We start from the raw sequence: 25,268 nt of genomic DNA on the forward strand, positions 1-25,268 counted from the left end.
TATCATAAAATATATGTGATATTTGCAGATTAGTGTTAGTTGCAACTCCAAATGATACTAAGTGCGGTTCCCGATAGATGACAAAGAAAGAAAGACAAAAGCAAGTAGAAAAGAAAGAAATAGAAAAAGTAGAAGACAGATAGAGAAGAGAGGAAAAAAAGAATGAAAAGGCAAGAGGCAAAGGAAAAAAAACATTTGTAGAAAAGAAGCATGGCCATAGTTGCCTCCAGGGTAAATTAAAAGCAGCTGATTGTGCCTGGAGGTTATTACCTGGGGTAAAGTAGCCATAATAATGTAATAGTTCTTTAAAATGAAGAAAATGTAACTAGAAGGAGAAGAGCCTATCCCAAATGTGTGTCGTTGAGACTAGTGTAAGGCAGAAAGGTTTAAGTAAGTGAGTTTAACTTAAAAAAGACAAACAAAGAGACAAGGCTAGTGCATGGAGCAGAAAGTTTTATGTTAAAAGTTTGAAACATGATCTGCAATACAGGCAGATCAGCAAAGAAAAAGAAAGCAAAAGAAAGAGAAAAAATTTGTCTTCCCATACTAATAAATAAAAGTGCTATCAAGCACTTTGGGAAGTGAAGTTGTTTACAGGAAGCTGTGCCTGAGAACCAAACACTTCTAGCCTATGCTGAAAATGCTTGCTAGTGTTGTGTTGCCTCATGGGTAACATGTCTGGTATAAAACCCATTTAGCCCAATAGCTCGTAGTTCAGAGAAGCTGTCTGATCCAACCATTAAGTACGCCTGTGTGCTGTAAGTTACCCAATAAAGTCTCCTTGTAAGTAACCCCCCCCCCCCCGCTAGAATCCCAAAACACAAGTGGGGCTAGAGCGCCTCACCCAGTATCAAACCCTGCTGTTAAAAGCCATGAAAGCAGGTATAAAGAAGTCAATTAATATGACCAAAGTGTCTAAAGTGCTGCAAGGTGCCACCGAGGCCCCAGAGCGTACTTGGAGCGTCTTTCAAATGCCTATCGCCAGTATACCCCCCTCAACCCAGAGGCCCAAGAAGACGTGGATGAAAGAAAAAAGAAGAAGACCCGGCAGAGGCAGAAGATTCTTAAAAAAGAAACAGTGTGCCCAGTGTAGACAAGATAGACATTAGTGGCATGAATGCCCAAATAAAATAAATCAAATACACAAAAAAGAAAACCAAAGGGGCCAGAATGGGCGAAGAGGGAGACAGCTTGAGAGGGGCCGTGACAGCTTGTGAGGGGCCATGACATTGACTTCATAATTGGCACTAGAGCGGCATCAAGAGCAAGCAAACGTTAGCCTTAAGCAAGAAGTCCAAACACTGAACAAAGTTCTTCAAGCCCAGCGTCGCTTTGTCTTAGAAAATAAGCCATTCCCATCACAGAAGTTCATCCTTTCCAACCAAGAGTTAAAGTATGAGTTAAAGAGAGAAAAATAACCCTTTGACTCCCAGGTAGAGAAGACTGAAAACTGTCATACTTTCCACCCCCGCAGCTATGAAAGCAGCTGGAGTTCAACCCCGAATACATTAGACATGAGTCAAGAGAGCGAGAGGGGGAGAGTAGACTATGAACAAAAATCCTAAAAATCCTTTAAAAGGATTTCTTTCCTTTTCAAAAATCCTTTAAAAATCATTCTAAAAAAAGCAGTAAGAAGACTCAGGCTAGACCTTACTGTGGACACACCGAGAGACTGTCCCCCTGCATACGGTCAGACCTGCAACTGGAAAATTGAAGAAGGGGACTAGACCCTACTGCAGCTTGCCAGGTGAATAGCTGCCCAGCGTACTGTCAGATCCCAAAGAAGATCAAACATGCGTGTTGTAGTGTTAGTAGTGTTGCATTGTGTCTCCTTAATAAGGTGCAAAAAGGGGGGTCTGCCCCTGGAAAGAAAAGTTTGTCCCAGTGATTTGCTGATAATTACTGGCTTCACCTGGCTAACATCACGAGAGTAAAACATTTTTGTTTGCCAAGAGGTATACCTGCAAACAGGCTTATTAGTTCTTGCCTAATACCTGTCTGTAGACATCATAGAAAAATTCAAAAAGATACCATGTTAAGAGTTTATGGTGTAAGTTTAACTTATTTCCAAAATGCTAATTGGGGCGTAGTTGCAAAGATCCTACCACCTACAGAGTTCACTCTATGCACCCCCATCGTTGCTGAAACAAATGCTACGTGTGCACGAATGCTTAATTGTCAAAAAAATTTCCAGAAAATATAAAGCTATCCCTGGCCCCCTTCCACTGTAATAAAATGCAAAACATATATTTTAATGATGTCCACATACTTTTGCCTCATAGATGGTTTTAGACATGTAGTTCCCGCACTTGGTCATTCATTCCTGCCAACTTGTCTAATAACCACCCATGTTGCCTCAGCCGCCAATTGAACTGGTGCCAATTCTTCCCTTGTGGCCCGAAAAAATCTGTCGACGACAGCCTCGAGCACTCCAACTAACTAAAAATTGTAATAGTCATGTGCAGTTATATTCTGACTCAGAAAAATTGGCCTTAGCAATGTCACTGGTTAGGGTTCCAGGTTTAGCCTTGGCTGATGGTCTGGAGATCAACCGGTTAGCTTGCAGCTTAGCCAAAAGCATAAATGCCACCTCACAAGCATTGTCATTGTTAAATAAAGAGTTGCGTGATCTAAAAGGTGCAGTTCTAGAAAATAGAGCTAGTATAGATTACCTCTTCCTTCTTCATCATTTAAGTTGTGAGACACACCAAAAGCTCTGTTGTTTTAACTTAACTGATAATGGCAATGCTGTAGATGAACAGATCAACAAGCTGCACAATATAGTAGCTAACAAAACAATAAGACAAAACAATTAGCTAAATTAGTTAACTTAAACACCCTGGGTTTCCCTGTCTGTGTTAAATGAAGGGAGATTATTAGTCAATAATCTTTTTTTACTAGCTAGTCATCTTATATACTGCAAATATTTGTATCACATTCTTTTTTCAAATCTTCATACATGCCCAGGCTGAATGATGAGTTGAATCATGAACTGAACTTTTTAGTCAAAGGCTACAATGTCTCAGCCCTTAGTACAAATCTGGCAGAAAGGATACTATCTTTTTTGCAGTCCAGTTTTGCTTTTCAGATTGCATCTGTTGTGAGTTTGTCATGAAGACATACTTGTAAAGGATTAAGTGATAATGGAAGTTTTGTGTATTCAGATGAGGTGCCTTTTTCAGTTAGTGTAATAATGCATACAGGAGGTCTAGCAGTGGCTATTCAATCAGATTTTATTCTGGTTTAGTGATACTATAGGTCAGCCCCTGCAACAAATTGTTGCAGTGTGGACTGTTTATGTTCAGGGTTCCAATTACTCCAGGTTTTTTCCCCTCTCCCTTGGTTAGTTTTTTCTTTTTTTTCAATATTTGGGAGTGGGGGCCAGGGGAGTAGACACACTTGTGACTAATCCCAACTATTACAATATTTTATTTCTCCATTGATGTCTATGGGCAGCTGTCACTTCCATGCTAGGTGACACTTCAAAATAGCTTCTCAGTGTTAATCAAGAAATGGCTTGTCCTGGCAGTGAGAAAGTTCTGTTTGTAGTTTTTATCTCTGTGTCCTTTCCTTCTTCCTTCTTGTCCAGCCACTCCATAGAATCATAGAATAGTAGGGCTGGAAGGGGCCTACAAGGCCATCGAGTCCAACCCCCTGCTCAAGGCAGGAATCCAAGTCAGAGCATCCCTGGCAGATGGCTGTCTCCATTCCCCCTCCCACCCAATTGTCAGGCTTTTCTTCTCAGTCAATGGCACTCCATGCCATTGAGTTATTATTGCACTGTTTTGGGGGTAGGGGTTTCCCCAATTAAGGTTCGTTAAGATTTTTATACCCCTACAGTCCTCAGAGTTGCCCTGAGTCTGCTGATACCTCACATTTGTGCATGGGAGGTGTGGCTTGGGCTATACTTGCACTAGCACGGGAAAATTTGAATTGGTATTAGGAGGACCAAGTGGGGCCCTGCAACAAAATGTAATCTTGAATGCTACTGTTCAAGGTCTCAACCACTCCATTCCATTCCTCCCTTCCAGGAGATAGCATTTTGTGCCCACTGAGCATGCTCATTCCTTGCTGGACTGTTTTTGTTCCCCACTCAGTGCTCGGTCTCTCTTTGGGTGGGTGGGAGCGGACATAATTATGCCCAATCCCAGCTACAAAAATATTTGATTTCTCAATTGATGTCTATGGGCAGCTCTCTCTTCCGTCCCTGGAAACATTTAAAAATAACTTCTCAGTGTGAATCCAGAAGTGACTTATTCAGACAATGAGATGGTTCTTTCTACCTTATAAGGTAGAGGTGTGTGTCTCTGTTGTCCTGTTCCAACCACTCCATTCTATTTCCCCCTCCCACCCTGTTGTCAGTCTCCTCCCCCCCCCCCTAACATTCCATGCCCATTGAGTTACGGTACTGGTTGCTCCCTTAGTATAGATTTTTTTTTCTGAGTTGACTGATACCGTGAAGATGGGTGTAGTTTTGGCTCCAGGTCCACATGCATGGCAGACTTAAACTGGTATTTGTATAAATGGTGATTCCAGATAACATATGTAACAAAAGAAGAGCAAATTGTGTGGGTCTGCGTTACACCCTCTCAGGGAAATTGATTTGGAATGCTGCAATATGATTTGAACCACTAGGTGGTAGCAAAAAACAACTCTTAAGCCTCTCTTCATTTGCAAGCTTTACTGTTTGTATTCATCTTCTTATAAACTAATGGATCCTAGTCCACAAAAACTTATGGTATAAACTTGTTAGTCCTTCAGGTGTCACAAGGCTCTTTATTCTAAACTCCAGGGAAGAGAGATCAAACTTCAGTGTGATCTTTTACTAATTATTGCATGGAAATGGTACTTTGCCATAATATCAACATAATGTGATGCCTAAGGTGATAAAGAAAAGAGATTTCCTTGATTTACCCTGATGAAGAGACCTTTTTAAAATAGCTAATCTATGATGCCAGCTACTGATCCATGATGCTTCTAGCTGTTCTCTGTGGAACAAAGTTAATTTGGAATATCCTTTTTAAAAATACATTATTGTTTTTTAAAAATACAACAAAGAATAGACTTGCATAACACAAATATAATAATAGAACTTAAGCAAAAATAGGAAATGGAACACCACTATATATGAACCCAAGCATCTTCACAAGAAAAATAATTCTGATTTACTCTTTATGATATGCCAGCCAATATAGTACAAAAGAAACCCATATCAGATAAAAGTATCTTTAAACTATTTTGTTTTGATCATCAGTCTTTCCAGTTTACTACAGACCATGCTTTCACCTCTCTTTGCTATCTTCCACTTAGCTACTACAAACATCCTTTCCTCCAGTAAAAACATAAGAGCCATGCTGGATCACACCAAGGGTCCATCTAGTCCAACATTCTCTCCAGCATTGCTGATTAATAAGTCGTTTGGTTTATTCACTTTGTAAGTTACCCTGCAGTGTCACCCCTCTGTCTAATGATAGACAATAGCATATATCAAGTTACAATTATCAAAAATTTGAATACATGGACAACTCTTGCCATATATGCTGAAAGTCTTCTATATTGTTCATATAACTTGAGCAATTTGAGTTATGGAGGGAGCAAACCTCCTGGGATAGGCAACCCCCTCTGAACTCGGAGGCGGCCACCTTTCTAATGCAGGGCAGGAGAAGCGCGGAGGGGATCGTCCCCTCCGCACGTCAGCCGCCCTGCATTTGCAGCCAGACAGCTGATTTCAGCTGTCTGGCTGCGGGAAGGTGGAGCGTGGGTAGCGGCTGCCGGACAACATGTTGGATGTGGAGGAACACCCTGTTTTCGCCGCTCCATGCTCCTCTTGTGAGCGCGGCGCGCAGGGCCATTCTGAGCTGCCTGTGAGGCAGCTCAGGAAGGGAGGAAGGTGGGTTCTCAGCATGGGCTCCGAGGTCGGTTCCCGGAAACTGACATATCCTATAGCTGTCTAGCCGCTGACTAGCGGCCATAGGATTGCTCCCTTAGTTTATATATTTTCTGCAATGTTACTGGCATCAAATACCACTAGTAAATCACCTGATAATTTTCTGAGATTTATACATGGTAAAGCTGCTAAGTTGAAAGTAAATATAGAATTCCGTTACCCTTCAGAAAACAGTACCTTCAGAAAACAGTAACAGATTTTTTTTGTTTTAAATTGCTTTCCTTCATGCTTTTCTAAATTCAGAATTTCCATGCATTTTGATATTTTTCAGAATACAATATTTCAAACAGTGTCATTACCATTTAGGCTTTGTATCTTATTTCTCAACTGAAAAAGCTGAAACCATGGGATTATCTACTCTTAATTTATCATATTTCCTGGAATTGTAGCCTTTCCCCATTACATATTAACTGAGTATATTGTACACAGGTTCTTGCCATACTTCCAAATACCACATCAAGTCACTTTCTTTAAGGTATACAAATGACAATAGTCCTGAAATGCCTGGACTCAAATTTACTTTGCTATATATTCCAGACTGACTGACATTAATACAAGGATTTTAAATCCTTTTGCAACACCTTTCACTCATGATATAGTATGGTTGATATCCAGGGCCAGCTACAGGTTTGATGGGGCTCTACATAAAGTGCCCTCTGGTGGTTAGACATAGCCACCCAGCACCAGAAAAAATACTTATGTAGGGCCAGGGCTGATGCCAGCCCTGTAAATGTCTACAGGGAAACTTAAATTTTGATTGCTTGGTCTCTATCCAGGACTTTCTGTACATGATTCAAAATACCATGAAACTGAAAAGCTTAGCTGTGACAGCATAATCATAAATTACGATATTTGGTAGTAATAAACCACTCTCTCAACTTTACAGTAAAGTTTTCATTGATATCCTGGCTGTTTTTTTAATTCCATATAAAATGTATTTAACAGTTGTTGTCATGTTGTCAGCACTTTATCCAGTGGCTCTATTAAAGGATATAGTTGAAGTTTCTCTAGCATACTATAAGATCTATAACTTTGCTAGGGAAGAGCTAAGAGAGTCATAACGTACAAAAATCTTTGATATTTGCCATATCAACCTCTAGATAGAATTTGGATCATAATCAAAGAACAAGAACATCAGATACTACTGGGATTTAGCAGATATTTAAGAATAATGGTAGCCAGGTGTTCATGCAGAACCTCCTTATGTTAGTCTTCCATATTGGCAATCAGCCATTGACATTTTGATCTGTAATCTTCCTTTTTCCCTACTAAAATATCCATCATTCAGTCTTATAGACCTGGTTCACGCATAACAGCAGCATTTGGCAGCAAATCATAGGTTGGTTAATTAACCCACGGTTTGATGGTCTGTGCACTGCACACAAGCTGCTTCCAATTTACAGGAACAGCCTATGAGCACCCTTTTAATAGGTTGCTAGCATGATGACCAAACCTGGATGCTTTTGGTTATTCGTGGGTTAAACAACGCAAAGTTAATCTAAGAGCAAGCTTTGTGAACTCAGGTGGTGAGGGCTGACACAACTGGAACCAAAATAGGGCCATTGAGAAACACGGGATTGGTATCAGCAGTGTCTTTCAAGATGCATTCAATGCCTGGGTTCACACATGATGCCGACCCATGGATTATTTAACCCAGGGTTTGTTGCCCTACCCAGGGTTTGTCTGGCAGATGATCGAACAAACCGTGATTTGTTTTCTCAATCTCTGGGTTGTTTGTTTCTCTCCTCCTTCATCTGCTCCCTTCCTCTATCCCAAATGCCTTTGTGGTGCTGTAGTACTAGCATGTAGAGTGGCTGGGTGTTGTTATTTTTTTACCACTCTTGTCTGCCACCTTTAGTCTTGCAAGTCAACCCATGAACAACCCACATGGGTTCATACATAACAGCAACTCATGATTTAACCCAGAGTTCACAACCCAACAACAAACCATGGGTTCTCTTTCTGGGTTGTTTGTGGTTAACAAACCATGGTTTGTTAGTGCAGCTGGGTTCGCACATCACAACAACCCAGAACACAACAACCCATGAGTTAATTAACCATTGGTTAGCATTGTGAATCAGGTCATAATGTCAAACAGTGGTTTGGCATTTATATCTGAACCAGCCATCAAAGTTTGGATGGGCTTTATGATTATGGCCCAGTCCCTTGAGTAGAGGCTGAATGTAGTGTGCCTTATTAGGTCTCACAAGTGTGATTATAACTTCCTTCGGTTCTACTAGCCAACTTCTCCCACGATTAAGTGTATGGAATTTAAATCTACCTACTAGCAATTTAAGTTTATTGCCTCCTGTCTGTAGCAACAGAGGACAATAGTTCTTTCTGTCTGTAACAACATTTTTCATATTTGAAGATTATTATCAAGCCTGTCCTTAATATCTCTAGATTAAATATACCCTGTTCTTTGTCATATGGCATACTTTCTGCATCATTTATTGTCTTTATGAATCCCTTCTGAATGGAGTCAAATCTTTCACAGTTTGAATGCCTTGAATAAAGGACACAAGTGTGCTTCTGACTTTGCTGAATAGTTGCAGTTAAATAACACAGGAAACTGCCTTATATGAGTCAACCATTGGTCCACTGACTGGCAGTGGCTTTCCACAGTTTCAGGTAGAAGTTTTTCTAGCTCTACCTGGAGATGCTGGGAATTGAACCTGAAACCATCTGCATGCCAAAGAGGTGCCCTGCCCCTCCCTTCCAACTCCTATTGAGCCTAATAGACATTGCAAGTACTTGGGATCTTTTGCAAACAGTGACATGGGGGATCGTCCCTGTACTCTGAGTAATTTTTAGGTGAGCATATAGTACTTATTTTCCACTGGTAATGAAGGTAAGCTCAGATATTTACCTGCTGTGCCAGTCAAATTCATTGTTAATGAAGGGCTGAACTACACCTTACCTGGGAGTTCTATGATCCAATCTCCTGAATGTTTGGGGAATCTTTACTTAAAAGCAAAGGGTCAACGGTGAGGCTCCAAATTTGATCAAGAGCGGCAGCATTGGGTAGGTGGGGCTTGACCCTTTCCCCAGTGCTGTTTCTCAATTGAAACCCTTCCCCAGCTCTGATCTGTAGTTTGGCCCTGAGTGGATAAAAAGTGATCTAAGTCAATGTGCAGCTGTCTGGTCAAAGGAGTTCTCTTATGTTCCCTACCCCTGTTTGTGATATAGGAATTTTGTTTGTTTTATATTTTTAAGTCATCTCATCCCAAAGCTTGTATGTGAGCAAAGTTAAGTCAAAAACATACATATAGATACATACGTACATGTGTGTGCAACATATATATGGTGGCTAATTAAAGTTGTATTAAAACAGCTAAATTGCAGGTTGTTAGAACACCCAATACCATTACTGGCAACCATGGCTACTAACACAAAGTGGTTTGACATAAGGCCCAACCATGCTGTGGTAAAACTTAATTTTAATTGTCAAAAAACTTGGTGCAGTTTGATATTCTTAGTCTCTGTCTTTCTGTAGAAACCCCGCAGTTGAACCCTGTGATTGAGCCTCTCTCCTGGATGCTGGGCACCTGGCTGTCGGACCCCCCAGGAGAAGGTACCTTCCCTACAATGAAGCCCTTTGAATACCTCGAAGAAGTGCACATCTCTCATGTGGGGCAGCCCATGCTGAATTTCTCGTGAGTTTCCTTATTTTGGAGCTCTTTTTGAGATGGGTATGCCTTAAAATAATCTATGTAATTTATCAGATGAGACTATCTGAATTGTCTATTCTAAATTGCTTCATTGCCTGCCTCTCTAGATATCAGTGAGCTGCAAAGTAACATCAATTAAAACATAACAATAATAAAGTCAGTACAGTAGAATATAAAACACATTTCAGAAACAAACTTCCTAAACTAGGTGTCTTTTTCAGAAGCTGCTAAGCAGTCATAAAACCACTGCTGTATAGACCATGATTAGTTTAGTTGTTTTGGTTAGCAATGTAGTTAGAACTAAGTATTTAAAGACCTCCCAGTTATTGCCTTCCGATTAAGTCTCAAACATAACTGGGAGGCAATATAAACCTCCAGGTACCCACCAGTAATTTTAGTCCAGGATATCCAAACTTGGGTTCCCAGACAGTTCAAGTAAGACAAATCAGTATTTTAAAAGCCCTTCATAGTCTCGCTTTTCCCCTCTACTCCCCATTCCTTCCTTCCTTCCTTCCCAAAAGCCAAAAAAAGTTACTATGCATTTTTTTTTACTAACTTGCTAAGAAACAGGCTTTTAGCCTTTTATCAGGCTAGTTAAAATAAGGCCTTCTACCAAGCAAACTGGCAACAGAGTGATCCATCCCTCCTCCACCAGCCTGCTTCCTTGCCTGCATGGAATTCCTGGTCGACTATGGCTACCAAGCGAGCTGTTAAATACAAATCTATCATAGTAAGAATGGCTGTAGGATGGATTTGGGAATAGCAACATGGAAGAGCTGAGGTTGTATGTGTGTGTTGGGGGAGAGTGCAGGTTGTGGGGGATGTGATACAGGAGTTTTGGCCACCCTCTTTCTGTTGGTTTGAATGGTTAATTGGGTCATTCCTGGTAACCTGGGGATGTTTTTCCAGAGCCAAGCAAGAGTGGACATGATCAAAAGTGTGATATATTTCCCTCTAAGCCTTTCAAAGAATTGATGAAATATGAGTAGTTTTCCGATTCTTTTGATATGTGGTGGGTGGAGAGACATTTATGTACAAACCGAAAAGGAAATACAATACTGTTTATGTTTGGGCTTTGGGGGTGGGGTGATTCTTGAAATGTTTATGCAGTGGATTATAATGTGTTGAAAATTGCAGAGAGGATTGGAAGGGTGTTCAGATGATACTGCTGTGTAGGTGTACAAACATCTCCCTGATTATCCCAGTTATGCATGCAACTTTTTTCTCAAAAGCTGTTCGTTTTAACTCATAACTGTGTGTTACAAAAACTAATTTGTAGCCTTTACAAAGTGGTCAGTTCAGTGTGCTTTGGAATGCACTCTGCCACATGGCTATGCTGCTTGTGTAGGTCTTTCTGCCAAGTTGCCCAGCTGAAATATGGATTTTCACTCATTGGAAAATGTTTGACTCCTGTAGACCAGGGATGGGCAGAAGGAAGATCTCCAGAGGTTTGGGACTTCAACTCCCAGAAGCCCCTGCCAGCATGGCCAGTAGTCAGGAATGATGGGAGTTGAAGTCCCAAACATCTGGAGATCTACTTTCTGCCCACCCCTGCTTGAAGGGGACATTGGGTTTTAAAATATTATTTTTCTGTCTCCTTAGGGAGCAACCACTCTTGCTTTGTATAGTTTGGAAGAAATACAGTGTAGGAAGCTATTCTTTCTCCATCCCCTATTTTTTGTACAGTTTTGTACTACCGAGCCTGATGAAGAGTTCTGGAGAACTCAAAAGCTTGCACAATTTTTTTGTGGCATTTTAGCGGGTCCTAATAAAGGACTGCCCAACTGAGGATTTTGTTTATTTTTCTCATGGACCAGCATGGCTCTATTGGTTTTTTTGTTTTTTATTTTACATGTAGGAGATAGAATAGGGAGATTATGGGAGAAAGCATGCTTTTCTGCCGAGATGACATTTGGATCAGATGTGTAGAACCAGCATATTCTACTAGTTTTGTAGATTAAGAACTGGTTAAGATGGTCAAGCAAGATTTCAGTAAGGAAATTTATGCAAATGGGGAATTTTGTACCCAGGAAGAAAAGCGCTGCCATATTACTCTGCAATGTCTGTTACAGCTTGGTATTCCTGTAGTGTGAATGTTACTTGTCAGAATATTGTGTCAAAATATCTGACAAGTATCTTATGGGACAGGCAAATATGCAGTACTTGGTTAAAAGAAAGTTGCAAGGATAGAAAAATATCTCCAAGAATCTATCTGTCTTCAGTCATCTATGAGCCACTAATTTTATAGCAATAACATTCCTATAAATGCTTGTGCTTCTTAGATGGGGTTTCATGTTTACTACTAACAGACAGCAAGAACGGAAATCCTGCTCATATTCCTCTCATGCAAATTATGCTGGAAAAAAATAGCTGAATGAGTTCTAGTTTCTGTGGAGGATTTGTTTATAGAGGCATGGTGATATTAGTATCTTCATATCCTAACAGATTCAACGCCTTCCATCCAGACACCAGGAAACCAATGCACCGAGAATGTGGATTTATCCGCGTCAAACCCGACACCAACAAGGTGGCCTTCATCAGTGCTCAGAACACAGGTACAAGCCTAATTACATTAGCATTTAAAAAAAACAACAACTTGGTTTTAAACTTGACTTCCCTGAAAGGAGACAGAAAGTATTTCGTTGCCCTACCTCCTTGCCTGTTATAGACCAATACGGGTAGTTGTTGTTGTTTTTTATATTACAATTTTGTTAACTGCATACAACTTTGTGAACTGTAATCTCTTCTTGATCCAGGTTTGGTAGAGGTGGAGGAAGGAGAGGTAAATGGGCAGGAGCTTTCTATAGCTTCCCACTCTGTAGCAAGGATCTCGTTTGCCAAGAAACCCCATGTAGAACAAGTGAGTATGCTTAAATGTGGTCTAGATGGTCGCTAACTATGACGAATACATACTCAGCATCCTATTGTTTGAGTAAATTATATGAGTAAATCCCTCTTTCATAAATTATCATAGAAGGTTCTCTGAAACAGTGCAATGCAACTTACCTAGAGGTGGCATCTAGCGAAAGAGGGCAGGCATCCCCTTTCTCCTATTTAAGCCCCCATGTGATTATTCCTCAGAAACCTTTATGGTTTCAGCCAACTCACTGGTTCTACACATTTATGACTATTGTTATAAACAGTGGGTGGAATCCAACAGGACCGTTATGCCTCTGCTGTTTTCTCTTGTGCCCTGCTGATTCCCATATGTAAGCAGAACCCACCACTTGTGGAAGGGAGATTTAGCATGTCCGGGACAACAGGAAACGAGTGAAAATGCTTGTTTCTGGAATGGGGCAGGTTGGCGGAGCTCACATAAGGGAGTTCCACTGACCTGTCCTGATCGAGAAATGCGTGTTTCCACTCATTTCAGGGCTTCCTCTGGGAAGCACTAAATATCTGTTGTACAACTAGCGCGCAACGGAACTTGTGCAACAGTATCAGTGGGGCGCAAGAGTACCCGCGGAGGTGTAAGCACCCCGTTGGATTCTGCCCAATGAAATGGCTATGGAGCCTACATATAAACGCAAAAGGTCTAATTCTTTGTTTCGAAAGGAGGGTGATTGGCTGTATGTCAACAACAGTGCCATAGTTGCTGTTCTTTTTTTATATTTCATAACCACAACAAATTATCTTAAAATATTTTGGTTTTTTTGCAATTTAATACTAAGTATATCTGAGCATTGGACTGTGAAGAAAACCTCCTCTCCTCTCTCTCTCTTTTTTTTTAAGCCAATACAGAAAATAAATTAGTGGCTATGTTAAATTACAGGCTAGTTGCTCACCCTTCATCATTAAATGGCTGTTTATGGATATGATTAATGCTTCCATACACAGACTTTTACTTTTATACATGTGCCTCTTCATAGTTTTTGTAAAGTTTGGTTTGGTTTTGACTTATTTGGAAGGAAGTGTATCCTCTAATACTTGTTCAATTTATACCGCTGATAAGGTAGTTTGGGATAATCTACCTTACAAAAGGTCTTGTAAGGGATACTAAGAGAATGCATGTGAAGTGCTTTCAGTACTTGAAAACTATATAAATGTTATTGAGTTGTTATTGTTTTATTTTAAGTTATCTTCATTCAGTTTACAGACCTTGAGTTACTGTAATATAGATTAACGGAAGAAGACAATATACACAAGCATGTTTCTACCAAAGTATAAAAAAGAGGTCACTACAATGTCAAAAAATTATATCTAAACAAAGTCCCTTGTATATATTAAAGAAAGCAGATGAGGAATGTCGCTTATCCATATTTCAAGAGAGAAATTAAAGACGTAGCATGTGAGCTACATACTTGGTTCCATACCATTCTAACCTAAAAGTTCAAAAGAGACCTCACTGTCAGAGATACAATCCTACTGAATTTGCATCTAAATTGTGGGGAAGGTGATAAGATTTCAAGAAGCCTAGATCCATTTGCTGTGTTTAGATTCCATTTCTGTTGGCACTCACCCCCTGAGTTCTCTATTTGAAGGAGTGATGATAGTAGCTGTGTCTCACACATTTATCTGCTGTATATCTGCCCTTGAGTTTTTTCAGGTCCTCTGCTGCTGTTCTTGTCTGTCTCTCCTACCAAGTGCTTAATGGCCCAAAATTTAAAGTGGCGCAGATCCCACAGCAGTATGAAATATGAGAAAGAACAGAGCCCATTTAAATTCCGCCGAAGTTTTCTTTCGTTACTCTGACGAATGCAGGACCTTTTTGTCTTCCTTCTTATCAAAGGAATATATTTGCTTCGTTAAGCTCTCTAACAAGGAGAACAAAGATTACCTGGTGAGGAATAATACTTTAGACATTGAGCATTGATACCAGTTGGCAAAAACGTATATTAAAAGAGTAAAAAAAAAAAGATCTGTAAATAACCTGAAGAGGGAAAGATGAATGCAGAAAAAAAGGAGAGGAAAAGTCTCATGAAGAGAAGAATGCTAGCAAGAAATGTGACAATTTCTTAAAGGGGTGGAATCCTATGTGATCATGCATGTCTACAAGGCAATGTGTCTAGAGCCAAACACCTCAAGAGAATGAAATTAAGCATGCAAGAAAAATACTGAGGATGCTGATGGGTATTGTTTGTGACCTCTGGTGATTCTAGAGTCTACAAAGCCTGTTAATTGATGAGATTGTTTATATGTGCATCCACCTAACAATCATTCAACATAGTATTAAAAAAAAGCTATAATGAGGCCAGGCATTGTGAGACAACTTAATAAATATACAATATTTAGGTGGCCACTCAAAACAGATAGTAGCCTATGTTCCCCAGATGCCCCAAATGACCCCATACATACTGGCCCCTCACACTGCTCATTGTTTTTCACCATTGCCTCCGCACAATCCCAGAAGACACACAAATACTTGTAATAGCTATTAAGACCCCATGTGCTCAGCCTTCCACACTTAGCAGGTTATTTACAGACATTTTCATCCTGTTATATCCCTGTTGCTTATAACTGTCAGTTACATCACGCTAAACTAGTTCTGTATATTTTTGAACCATGGAGCTAATTTAATTTAACAATACATTTAACCCCTGTTATACAGTCAGGGCCAGAAATATTGCAACAAGGATAACTGTTTTGGCAGTTGGCCTCTGTACACTACCACATTGAAGTTGAAAGGAAACACACCCAGATGGGAGCGAAGTCAGGACTTTCAGCTGTAATTCAAGGGGTGTGACACAAGTGGGGCACTAACCATTCAGGAAGGACAGCCAGTGGCATATGCACACCCCCATCATTGGTGGATCATAAGTAATGGAACAAATGGCTGACAAGCAGCTGCATGGCCAGGTGTGGCCTGTTTCCTGGGTACCCCATGCCCAATCAAGCAGATAAAAGGCCTGGAGGTGGTTCTGAGTTCACATTTGCATGTGGTAGCTGTTCACTGGAACTCCCAACATGAGGTCCAAATAGGTGTCCATGCGAGTGAAGGAGGCCATCATTAGGCTGAGAAAACAAAATAAACCCATCAGAGAGATAGCAAAAACAGTGGGAGTGGCCAACACAACAGTTTGGAACATCCTGAAAAAGAAGGAATTAACTGGCAAGCTCAGCAACAGCAAAAGGCCTGGAAGACCATGGAAGACAACTAAAGTGGATGACCGCAGAATTCTGCTCAGGGTGAAGAGGAATCCTTTCCCAACATCTAGCCAGGCCAAGAACGCTCTTGAGGAGGTAGGCATGTCACTGTCAACATCTACAGTCAAGAGACGGCTTTATGAATGTAAATACAGAGGCTTCACAACAAGGTGCAAACCACTGGTAATGCTCAAGAACTGAAAGACCAGATTAGCCTTTGCCAGCAAACACCTAAAAAAGCCTGCCCAGTTCTGGAATAAGATTCTTTGGACTGATGAAACCAAGATTAATTTGTACCAGAATGATGGGAAGAGAAAAGTATGGAGAAGGAAAGGAACAGCTCTTGATCCAAAGCATACCACATCATCTGTCAAACATGGTGGAGGCAGTGTTATGGCATGGGCATGTATGGCTGCCAATGGAACCGGGTCACTGGTGTTTATTGATGACTGACTGCTGCAGCAGGATGAATTCTGAAGTGTATAGGGCTATACTTTCTGCTCAGATTCAGCCGACTGCTGCCAAACTGTTAGGCCGCTTCGTATTGCAGATGGATAATGACCCAAAACATACAGCAAAAGCTACCCAAGAGTTTCTCAAGGCAAAGCAGTGGGATGTTCTTCAATGGCCAAGTCAGTCACCTGATCTCAACCCAAAAGAGCATGGTTTTCAATTACTGAAGACAAGACTGAAGGCAGAAAGACCCACAAACAGGCAGCAGCTGAAGGCAGCTGCAGTAAAGGCCTGGTAAAGCATCTCGAGGGAGGAAACTCGGCATTTGGTCATGTCCATGGGTTCCAGACTTCAGGCAGTCATTGACTGCAAAGGATTTTCATCCAGGTATTAAAGGCGATCCTTAAGTTTGAAATGATGTTGGTTTGTTCCATTACTTATGAGCCACCAACAAGGGGGGGGGGGTGTATGCCACTGGCTGTCCTTCCTGAATGGTTAGTGCCCCACTTTTGTCAAATCCCTTGAATTACAGCTGAAAGTCCTGACTTCGCTCCCATCTGGGTGTGTTTCCTTTCAACTTCAGTGTGGTGGTGTACAGAGGCCAACTGCCCAAACAGTTAACCTTGTTCCAATATTTCTGGCCCAGCCTGAAAGTAGTCTATTGGTTTACCACCAAAAGAACTACAACAAGATGACACCAGTGTTATTTCTTTTTTGAGATGGTGCCTCCAAACACAACATACCACTTAGTTCATTATAAAGATGTCAAGGTTTGCCAGTGTAAAATGCACTTCATAAAAGTCCCTCCTGAAGATGCAATTGAGTGCTAAGAAATGCTGCAGTGCTTCATGATATATCAGAAATATCCAGGTCAAAGGATTATAGGATTGGAAGTTGGAAGAGACATAGTAGTAAAGAACATAGAGCAGTATCCAAAGCTGGCACCCTGACAGTATGCATTAGGTTAGCTAGTTGGAATGACCGCTAGTGCAATGAGAAGCTAGCGCTTCTTGGAGCAAGCCCAGAAACTAGCTGAAATTGACAGTTATGGAACAGGACGGTTCAGTAGAGCTCCCTTCTGTGAGCTTTGCTGACTTGTTCCATTCTGGAAGTGCTAGTTTCCAGCTGCTCTAGGAAATGCTAGCTTCCTGTTACACTAACAGTCATTCCGACTAGTAAAAGGAGAGCTTTGGATACTGCCTATAAAGTAGGAATGATCTGAATGTAAATGCTGGCCTTGCAGAGTCATGGACAATAGCAAATAATATAATTTAAGCAGCCTTCAATGGAAATAGCTTTTCATTCTGGTTGAAGTAACAGTTCTCTCTTCTTTTTTGCCAAAAGACCCACTCTGCTTCCAAGGCACCAAGAGCTTTCCTATGGATATTGTCATACAAAATTGCCCCTATTTATAAATCTTTATGATACACGATGCATTATAAATCCATGCTAAAGTATGATAAACTTCCCATGAGGACGAGTGTGCTAAAGTCTGCCCACCCACCCTCGCAAAGCTCCACAACAAAGGCAGAGTCACATTTTCAGAGTTCGCCTTCAAAATACGTTATCTGTAAAGCATATCAGTGTGTGAAAGGGTTATTGTACTAAATATGATCCAGATAAATCAAGAACATTCTAATCTTAATCCATTACTAACACCGGAATAAATAGCAAGTTTCTTCATAGTGGCAGAGGTTTGTTCAGTTTATATCCTGTCATCCCAAAGGCTTCGAGTGGTGTACAGAAATACTTTAAAAATTACATTTTAAAAATCTTGTTCTTGCTGAGTGGAAGCAGATTGAATTCCCCGCATCCCTTCTCCATGGTGACGGGGGCCTTTTTCCTCAAGGGTTTCTATAGCCACAGGGCAACTAGATTTCTTGATGGGTGGGTGAGTGGAAGAAGCTGACTCCCAGCAACTGACAGTTTTCTAGCCAGTGGCTGGTGTTGAGCTGATCTGCCTCTTGCTGGGAGGGAGAAGGGGGAGAGGCATCCCAGTAAACCAGCATCTCCTTTTCCTTGTCTCTTCCACAAAGCAATGTAACGATTTTTGTTCTACTTTTCCTGGGTATTTAATTAAAAATTGCAATTTTCAGTAGTTTGTTCCATATAGACCTCTTTGTATATAGATAAGAATAGATCTTACCAAGGAGGCCTGTGCTTCTCCACGATATATGGTGCAAAATAACTGGTCTCTGAGCTCTAGGGCTCAATCCTATGGTTCTGGGAGAGTGTCCCAGAGACCATAAGATTTTTTTAGAGTCCCTCTCTTGAGGGTGTAAACACTGCTATGACCTCAGGAGGGGGACTCTGTGTTGCAATCCCTCCCCCTGCATCTTGCAGAAAGAACCACAGTGGCTGCTTCCCAAAGTCACAAATGTGACTTGAAGAGAAGAAAAAGGGGGTGGGGTTCCTGTGGGTGGGGATGAGAAGAAGCCAGGATACATTCTATCCTATGATCTCTCCAGCCCCGCCCCTGCAAGTGTAACTCCACTAGACAGGCTCAGAAGTCATTTTCACCTCTGCATCTTCCTTTTAAATTTTTTCCACTAGACAGGTTCTGAGGCCCATCTAGTGGGAAATCACTTTTCCCACCCTGCAAGCTGCACTGGCACAGCACAGGAATCGCAGAAGTCTCTCAGATTGGAGGCGTCTCTCTAGTAGGCAGCAGCCTGCTAGGGTTGTGCCCTTAATTAACTTAATTGGGTTGTATTCAATGTTAGTCTAACTTAAGTCCCATTCATTTCAATGGGTCTGCTCTAAGTAGGACTAACACTGGATACCACCCATTGTTTTTTCTGTTTTAAAATAATAAATAATGAATAAAAATACTAAATAATTCTTTCTGGTGTTCTTTTGAACAATTCCTCTCAACAGTCTTTGTCAGTATTTCTTGGGCAGGGTTCCTGCAGTCCCAGATGTTTCATTTCCACTCTTCTTTAAGAATGATAGTAACTATGGCAAAAGGGCAGAGGACACAGATGAACATACACAAAACCTTGGATTATGTGCAGAAATCTTTTACTGAAAGATGTGGAAGGGCCTTGCTGCAGGCCAGTGCCAAGGTGTACTCTGATTAAACTGCCTTATTGTGTGCCAAGAGCTGTTTGGTGCAAGGGCCTGTGTCCAAAGCTGCTGAATCCTAAACTGTTCCTTTGAGAAAAGTTAAATCCAGTTCTCCATTGAGTTTGCCTTCTATTACTACTACAGTATTGTAATTCCCTGCTTTTGGATTTTCTTTCTTGGTTTAAATCTGTCTTGACAAATTAGAAGCAGGAGCAGCTTTCAGAGGAGGCACAATGCCCAGTAGAGAGGTCACAGCTATTTGTCAGTGTATTTGTTTTCTTTTACTGTTTGGCATGTGTGAGTTATTTTCCATTTCTAATTCTGTTGCAAAGTTGAGTCATCTCTGTTTTGAAGTGTGTCTTCAGGCTCTTCTACTCTAGGCCAGTTCCTCACAGAGCAGGATCCCGGCAGGGCCAGCCCTCCCATTAGGCAAGGTAAAGGCTTTGCTCAGGCAGCAGATCAGGGCTAGTAGAAGAGGGTGGCGGAATGAGTATGCACCCCCACCTACAGTGCCGCCAATCCACTCACCAGCAGCTGCCACTACCTGCTCTTGCTCATGTGGCACCTAGTTCCTTCACGTTCTCTCTGTTTGTCCAGCACTGGTGCCAGATCAGCCATCTTGTCTCTCACATGTCTCCATCCATCCTGCTGCCCAGCCTGTCCCCTGCACTCTAGCCATTCAGTATAGGGACACACAGCAGCTCTCCCACATGTCGCAGGCACACTGGCTGCAGAGGCACTACACAGGAGTGGGAATGAGGCAAGAGGCTGCGTTCAGCTGCAGGGTAGGGCTGCCCATTCTCTTGGTGTTGGTGGGAGGTGCGTCCCAGGCCTCCAGCCAAGTCTTGGAACAAGAGGACTGCAGAACTCAAGTGAGCGACAGTTTCTTGTTGAGAGGCAAACAGCGGCTGGCTGAGCTGCTGAAGGAAATTACTGGCCTTGTGGGAGGGGGCGGTGTAGAATAAGGGGGAGACTGCTGCTACAACAGTTGTGACTGTGGGGAAAAGATTCTGCTTCCCTCACTACTAGGTTTTTTTCTTGTTGCTTTTTTAAACACAGTTTAAAAAATTGGCTCCTTTGCAAGAATCTCCACCTCCTACCTCCCCTGCCGGTCCTTTAATAATGATGGGATAGAGACATGGGCAGGAAAACGGGAGATGGCCCCAATAGGTACTGGAAATATTTGTAATTTATGGAAGTCAAATGGAGGAAAGGTGTTTCAGGTAGAATCCAAGCCCCTAACTCTCTGCAAAGGTATTTGAATCAAAATTGAGTAGTTTGGTGTGTGTACAGAAATCTAGTAGTTTGAAAAGCGGGATGAACATTCCTAATTTCTTTTTCAGTCTCTCTGTCTCCCTTTACCCCTACCCCCCACCCAGGTGTTGGGGGTCTGATTGTCCTGCTGGGCTTGCCTTCCAAGTTACGCTTTTCCTGTTACTGACACAGTCATGGAACCTATCATGATGCACAAGGTAGTCTGCGTTTCAATACAGGAACTTCAACTTCAAGCTCCCAAGTCAAAGCCCAGGTTCACACTGTATGTAGATCAGCAAGCATGTTTTTCATGTATGCACCAACATTTCTGTAGTAAAAGTCACCATATAACTATGCATATTTACTAAGAAGTAAATCCCACCATCTTGAAAGGGCCTTACTCACTAATATGTTTGTTCAATGCTAAGGACAGCAGTGTAAAGTGGAGACATATACCTGGGAACTCTGTATCTTTGGACCTGGGAGCTCTGACACATCCAGTATGTTTACACACACTTACCTTAGCTTCATGCATAGACCAGATTTATATAGGACACATGTTCCATGGAAAGCATCAGGATGAGGAGAAAGAAGATGGATTGGGCAGAAGAGGTACAACATCCAACGTGGGGAGGGGCATGTTGCCTCCTGCCATTGTTTCTATAGCAGCCAGCCAGCAGCAACAGTTTCCTGGGACAGAGAGACACAAGGGAGACTCAGGGAGGGGTGGTGGTGATGCTGAAGCAAGGGTTTTTTGTAAAAATGTGCTCCTTTTTCTGCAGTGTGTGAGGCAAGCACAAGGCATGGAGGAGCCTGGGACCAAAAAAGTGCCCTGATGGAGGTTGTTTTTGTTATGCTATTGTTTGGACTGGAGAGGATTGTGTAGCATGCAGTGTCCTGTCAGCCCAGCAATCGCAGAGAAGAGGAGAAAGGAGGGTGGAGTGTGCTTCTGTGTTTACGTAAATGTTGGATGAATGGGGTGTATGTTTGTGTATGGGTGATGGAAGTAACTGTGGGGTGTGTGCATGAGAGAGAAGCAGGGGGAGTGCGGTGATTGTGCATGAGAGAGAAAGGCATCATTTCCTGCTCTGCCTCATACAGAAAAATGCCTTGGGCCAGCCCTGGATACCTGGATACAGCATTGACAAAGGTCTTCTGAAATAACTTCTAACACCTCCCCTAAACTAATAATTTAGCTTTTGCTGATATATTGGATATATTATTTGTCTCTCCCCAATAAGAGTATATTTTGGCAAAAAGTGGATTTGAAAAGCTTTAATATTTTGTCCATGGAATTTTGCAAAGATGGCCAACTTGCTTCCCAGTACTGAGGAAACAGTTGGATTTATTCAAGCCCTTTCATCGTGGTTTTTCTTTGTTGTTGTTTGAATTCTTGAATTATAAACAAGATCAAATAATAAGCTGCGTGTTTTCTATTTTCCCTCTTAGATTACTAGAAAATTCAGGCTCAATTCCGATGGGAAACTAGAGCAGACTGTCTCCATGGCAACCACTACACAGCCAATGACTCAGCACCTTCACATTACCTACAAGAAAGTGACTCCTTAAAACAAAGAGTTGTTTCAGCACAGAGGCATGGTAGCCTGTGTGGAGAGAATGAACGCAACTGGGAAGCAAAACACAGTGACTTTTCATACCTGACAGAATTTGCAATTGCTAAAGGAGTTTACTCTGACGTTTCTGTAATGGTAGACGTAAAAAAAAAAACACCTAACACCAATAAAAAAGTCTTTATTTTTAAGGGTGTGGTTTTGAATGGTATTATGATGCGTTAGAAATTACTCGATGTTGTCACTCATTAAGCTTCCAAAGCTTATTCTTTACAAAGTGTGGAAATGATGGGGGACTTCAGTCTTCAAGTTTCCTTTTGGTGATTGTAATGGTTTGCAAACAAGGTGATTTATGCAGAGGAAATGGTCATGGATTCCTCTAATTAAATGCAGGCCAAAGCTAGAACCTGTTAATAACTGCATGAAACTAGCAGATTAAGACTAAAATATGCTAAATGCTAAGCCATCCCCAGAAAGATTGTGTCTCTTCTGCATTTGCTCATTCCTTGGATCATGATGAGAACTCAGAATATAATTGCACCACCAAAGTTCTGTAGAATAGGAGCGATCAGGTAAAAACTCCATCCTCCATGATTTTGTAGTGGCAATATGCACCTGACTCAGAGCTTTGTAATGGAGTCAACAACGGAGATAAAAACTGCAGCATCAGTGTGGCAAAATATCAAAAGTATTCTCACAGTTGGGGAAAATCATTCACTAAATATCAGAAAATTTACAATAACGGACAGATTCGTGCTGTATTTTGTTTGCTACATTTATACTCTGCCTTTCCAAAAAATGCCCAAAGCAGCTAGCACCTATAAAATCCATAATAAAAATAGAACCAATAAAAATATAACACCACAATGAAGCAATATAAAAATCTCATAATGTCCCTCCTCCTCACTATTATCCTCTATTAGTGTGTTCCCTCTCCCTTTTCTCCCCACACCCTGGCTAGAAGAAGCTTTATTTTATCAAAGATGGTAATTAACCATCCCTGACAAATTTTTCTAACTTCTGTGAGGGAAATGTTTGTGACCTTGTATGGTACTGAATACTTCACAGTCCCATCTCAAGGTCACTTTCTTCCTTTCCCCCCTCCCTTTTTGGCATACCAAATCAAATATGTACAAGAGGAGGAAATGCAGGGAAAAATAAAATGAAGTTTTAAGGAGCACTAGTGTAAATGTATGCACTCAGTTTATTCCCTTTTTTTTAATTGTTGGTTCTGGAAGCTTAAGGATGACACTCACCAAAATAGCTGCTGATTCATCGTTTATGCACAGTTTTGGTACATTAAATACTATGTGCCAAAATGCTTGAAATGGAACAAGGTCTTTTGATCAATCCAAATTAAAAGTCACCTCCAATCTCCATAAATTCTAGCAGATTATAAGGTTCTGTTCTGAAAAGGTTCAGCTATCAAATCTGCACTAGGGTTTTTCAATATATAGTATGGTAGATTAGCAGATAGTCTGGTCAACCACATACCCCTTGTCCCCTATGAACAGCCTTCCTGTAACGCTCAGGAGTGATTCTGATTAAAGCAGTCTGATCTGAAGGCAACTTCATACACTGAACTGAAATACCAGGATGTACATTGAGTTGCATTGCAGCTGGCCATGCACTGTGTCTCTGTGATTGCCTTATTACCCTCCTACTGCAGAGCTTCCACAAGTGGGCAGGTAGTGGCATGGTAAATGTGGAATCACATTCAAACTGGGTGTAGCCACATGATCATTCAGTATGTCCAGCTGTGGGTCAATTCTATCTACATTTCCACTTCTGCATATCAGTCTGATCATGTGAACTCACCCCACCCCTACCCTGCTCAGACTCTGAGGTATTGTTCTTGAATGAGATAAAATTCTTAAGAATGAATGAGTGCCAGCAGAACTGGGCAATTGCCAAGTGGAAAAACTATTTAGTGTTGGTTAATCCAGTTAATCTTTCATGACCATCAGCAGGAATAGTAGACAATCCAGTGACTATGCTTGTTTAACAATCCTAATACAATTAAGAACAGAAATACTGAAAATGCGAGAATTTAAGATATGTATAAGAAACCTTAAACTATTACGAGCATGATCCTTCACTGCATAGGTACAGCTTTCATACACATGGAGAGCTCCCTTGGTACATGAGCAATCACTGTACAAGGTCATTACAAGGAAGGGGAGTTCTGTGGGTGTGCCTTTCATTGTTGTTGTTGTTGTTCAGTCGTGTCTGACTCTTCGTGACCCCATGGACCATAGCACGCCAGGCCTTCCTGTCCTGCGCTCTCTCCCGGCGCGTGCTCAAGTTCATATTCATTGCATCCGTGATGCTATCTAGCCATCTCATCCTCTGCCGTCCCCTTCTCCTTTTGCCTTCAGTCTTTCCCAGCATCAGGGTCTTTTCCAGGGAGTTTTCTCTTCGCATTAGGTGGCCAAAATATTGGAGCTTCAGCTTCATTATCTGTCCTTCCAATGAGCACTCAGGGTTGATTTCCTTTAATATGGACTGATTTGACCTCCTTGCAGTCCAGGGGACTCGTAAGAGTCTTCTCCAGCACCACAGTTCGAAAGCATCAGTTCTTCGGCGCTCAGCCTTCCTTATAGTCCAGCTCTCACAGCCATACATTACTACTGGGAAAACCATAGCTTTGATTAGACGGACCTTTGTCGGCAAGGTGATGTCTCTGCTTCTTACTATGCTGTCTAGGTTGGCCATAGCTTTCCTCCCAAGGAGCAAGCGTCTTTTAATTTCATGGCTACAGTCACCGTCTGCGGTGATCTTGGAGCCCAAGAAAGTAAAATCTGTCACTGCTTCCATTTCTTCCCCTTCTATATGCCAGGAAGTGATGGGGCCAGATGCCATGATCTTAGTTTTTTTAATGTTGAGTTTCAAACCAGCTTTTGCACTCTCCTCTTTCACCCTCAACAAGAGGCTCTTTAGATCCTCTTCACTTTCTGCCATTAGGGTGGTATCATCTGCATATCGGAGGTTGTTGATAATTCTCCCGGCAATCTTAATTCCGACCTCTGATTCATCCAACCCGGCGTTTCTCATGATGTACTCTGCATATAAGTTAAATAAGCAGGGTGACAATATGCAGCCTTGTCGTACTCCTTTCCCAATTTGGAACCAATCGGTTGTTCCATGTCTGGTTTTTACTGTTGCTTCTTGACCCTCGTACAGGTTTCTCAGGAGACAGGTAAGGTGGTCTGGTACTCCCAT

At 41.5% G+C, this 25,268-nt stretch overlaps 1 protein-coding gene across 3 annotated transcripts in view; it reads left to right on the forward strand.

The window, feature by feature from the left end:
- Positions 1-22,237, forward strand: part of THAP4 (THAP domain containing 4) — a 35,573-nt gene extending 13,336 nt beyond the window's left edge. The window contains exons 3-6 of one of the 3 annotated variants that reach the window (XM_084846992.1): positions 9,444-9,603; positions 12,064-12,173; positions 12,375-12,478; positions 21,925-22,237. In XM_084846992.1, coding sequence (XP_084703118.1) covers positions 9,444-9,603; positions 12,064-12,173; positions 12,375-12,478; positions 21,925-22,044 — 494 coding nt within the window. In that variant the 3' untranslated portion in view covers positions 22,045-22,237. Of the gene's footprint in view, positions 1-9,443; positions 9,604-12,063; positions 12,174-12,374; positions 12,479-20,564; positions 20,705-21,257; positions 21,397-21,924 lie in introns of those variants that run through there. The other 2 variants (XM_084846993.1, XM_084846994.1) reach the window with 2 other exon arrangements.
- The last annotated feature ends 3,031 nt before the right edge of the window (positions 22,238-25,268 follow it).

This window comes from Heloderma suspectum, chromosome 3, assembly GCF_057233095.1.
Source record: "Heloderma suspectum isolate Gila_16-S chromosome 3, 16-S_ref, whole genome shotgun sequence".
NCBI classification, from domain to species: Eukaryota; Metazoa; Chordata; class Lepidosauria; order Squamata; family Helodermatidae; genus Heloderma; species Heloderma suspectum.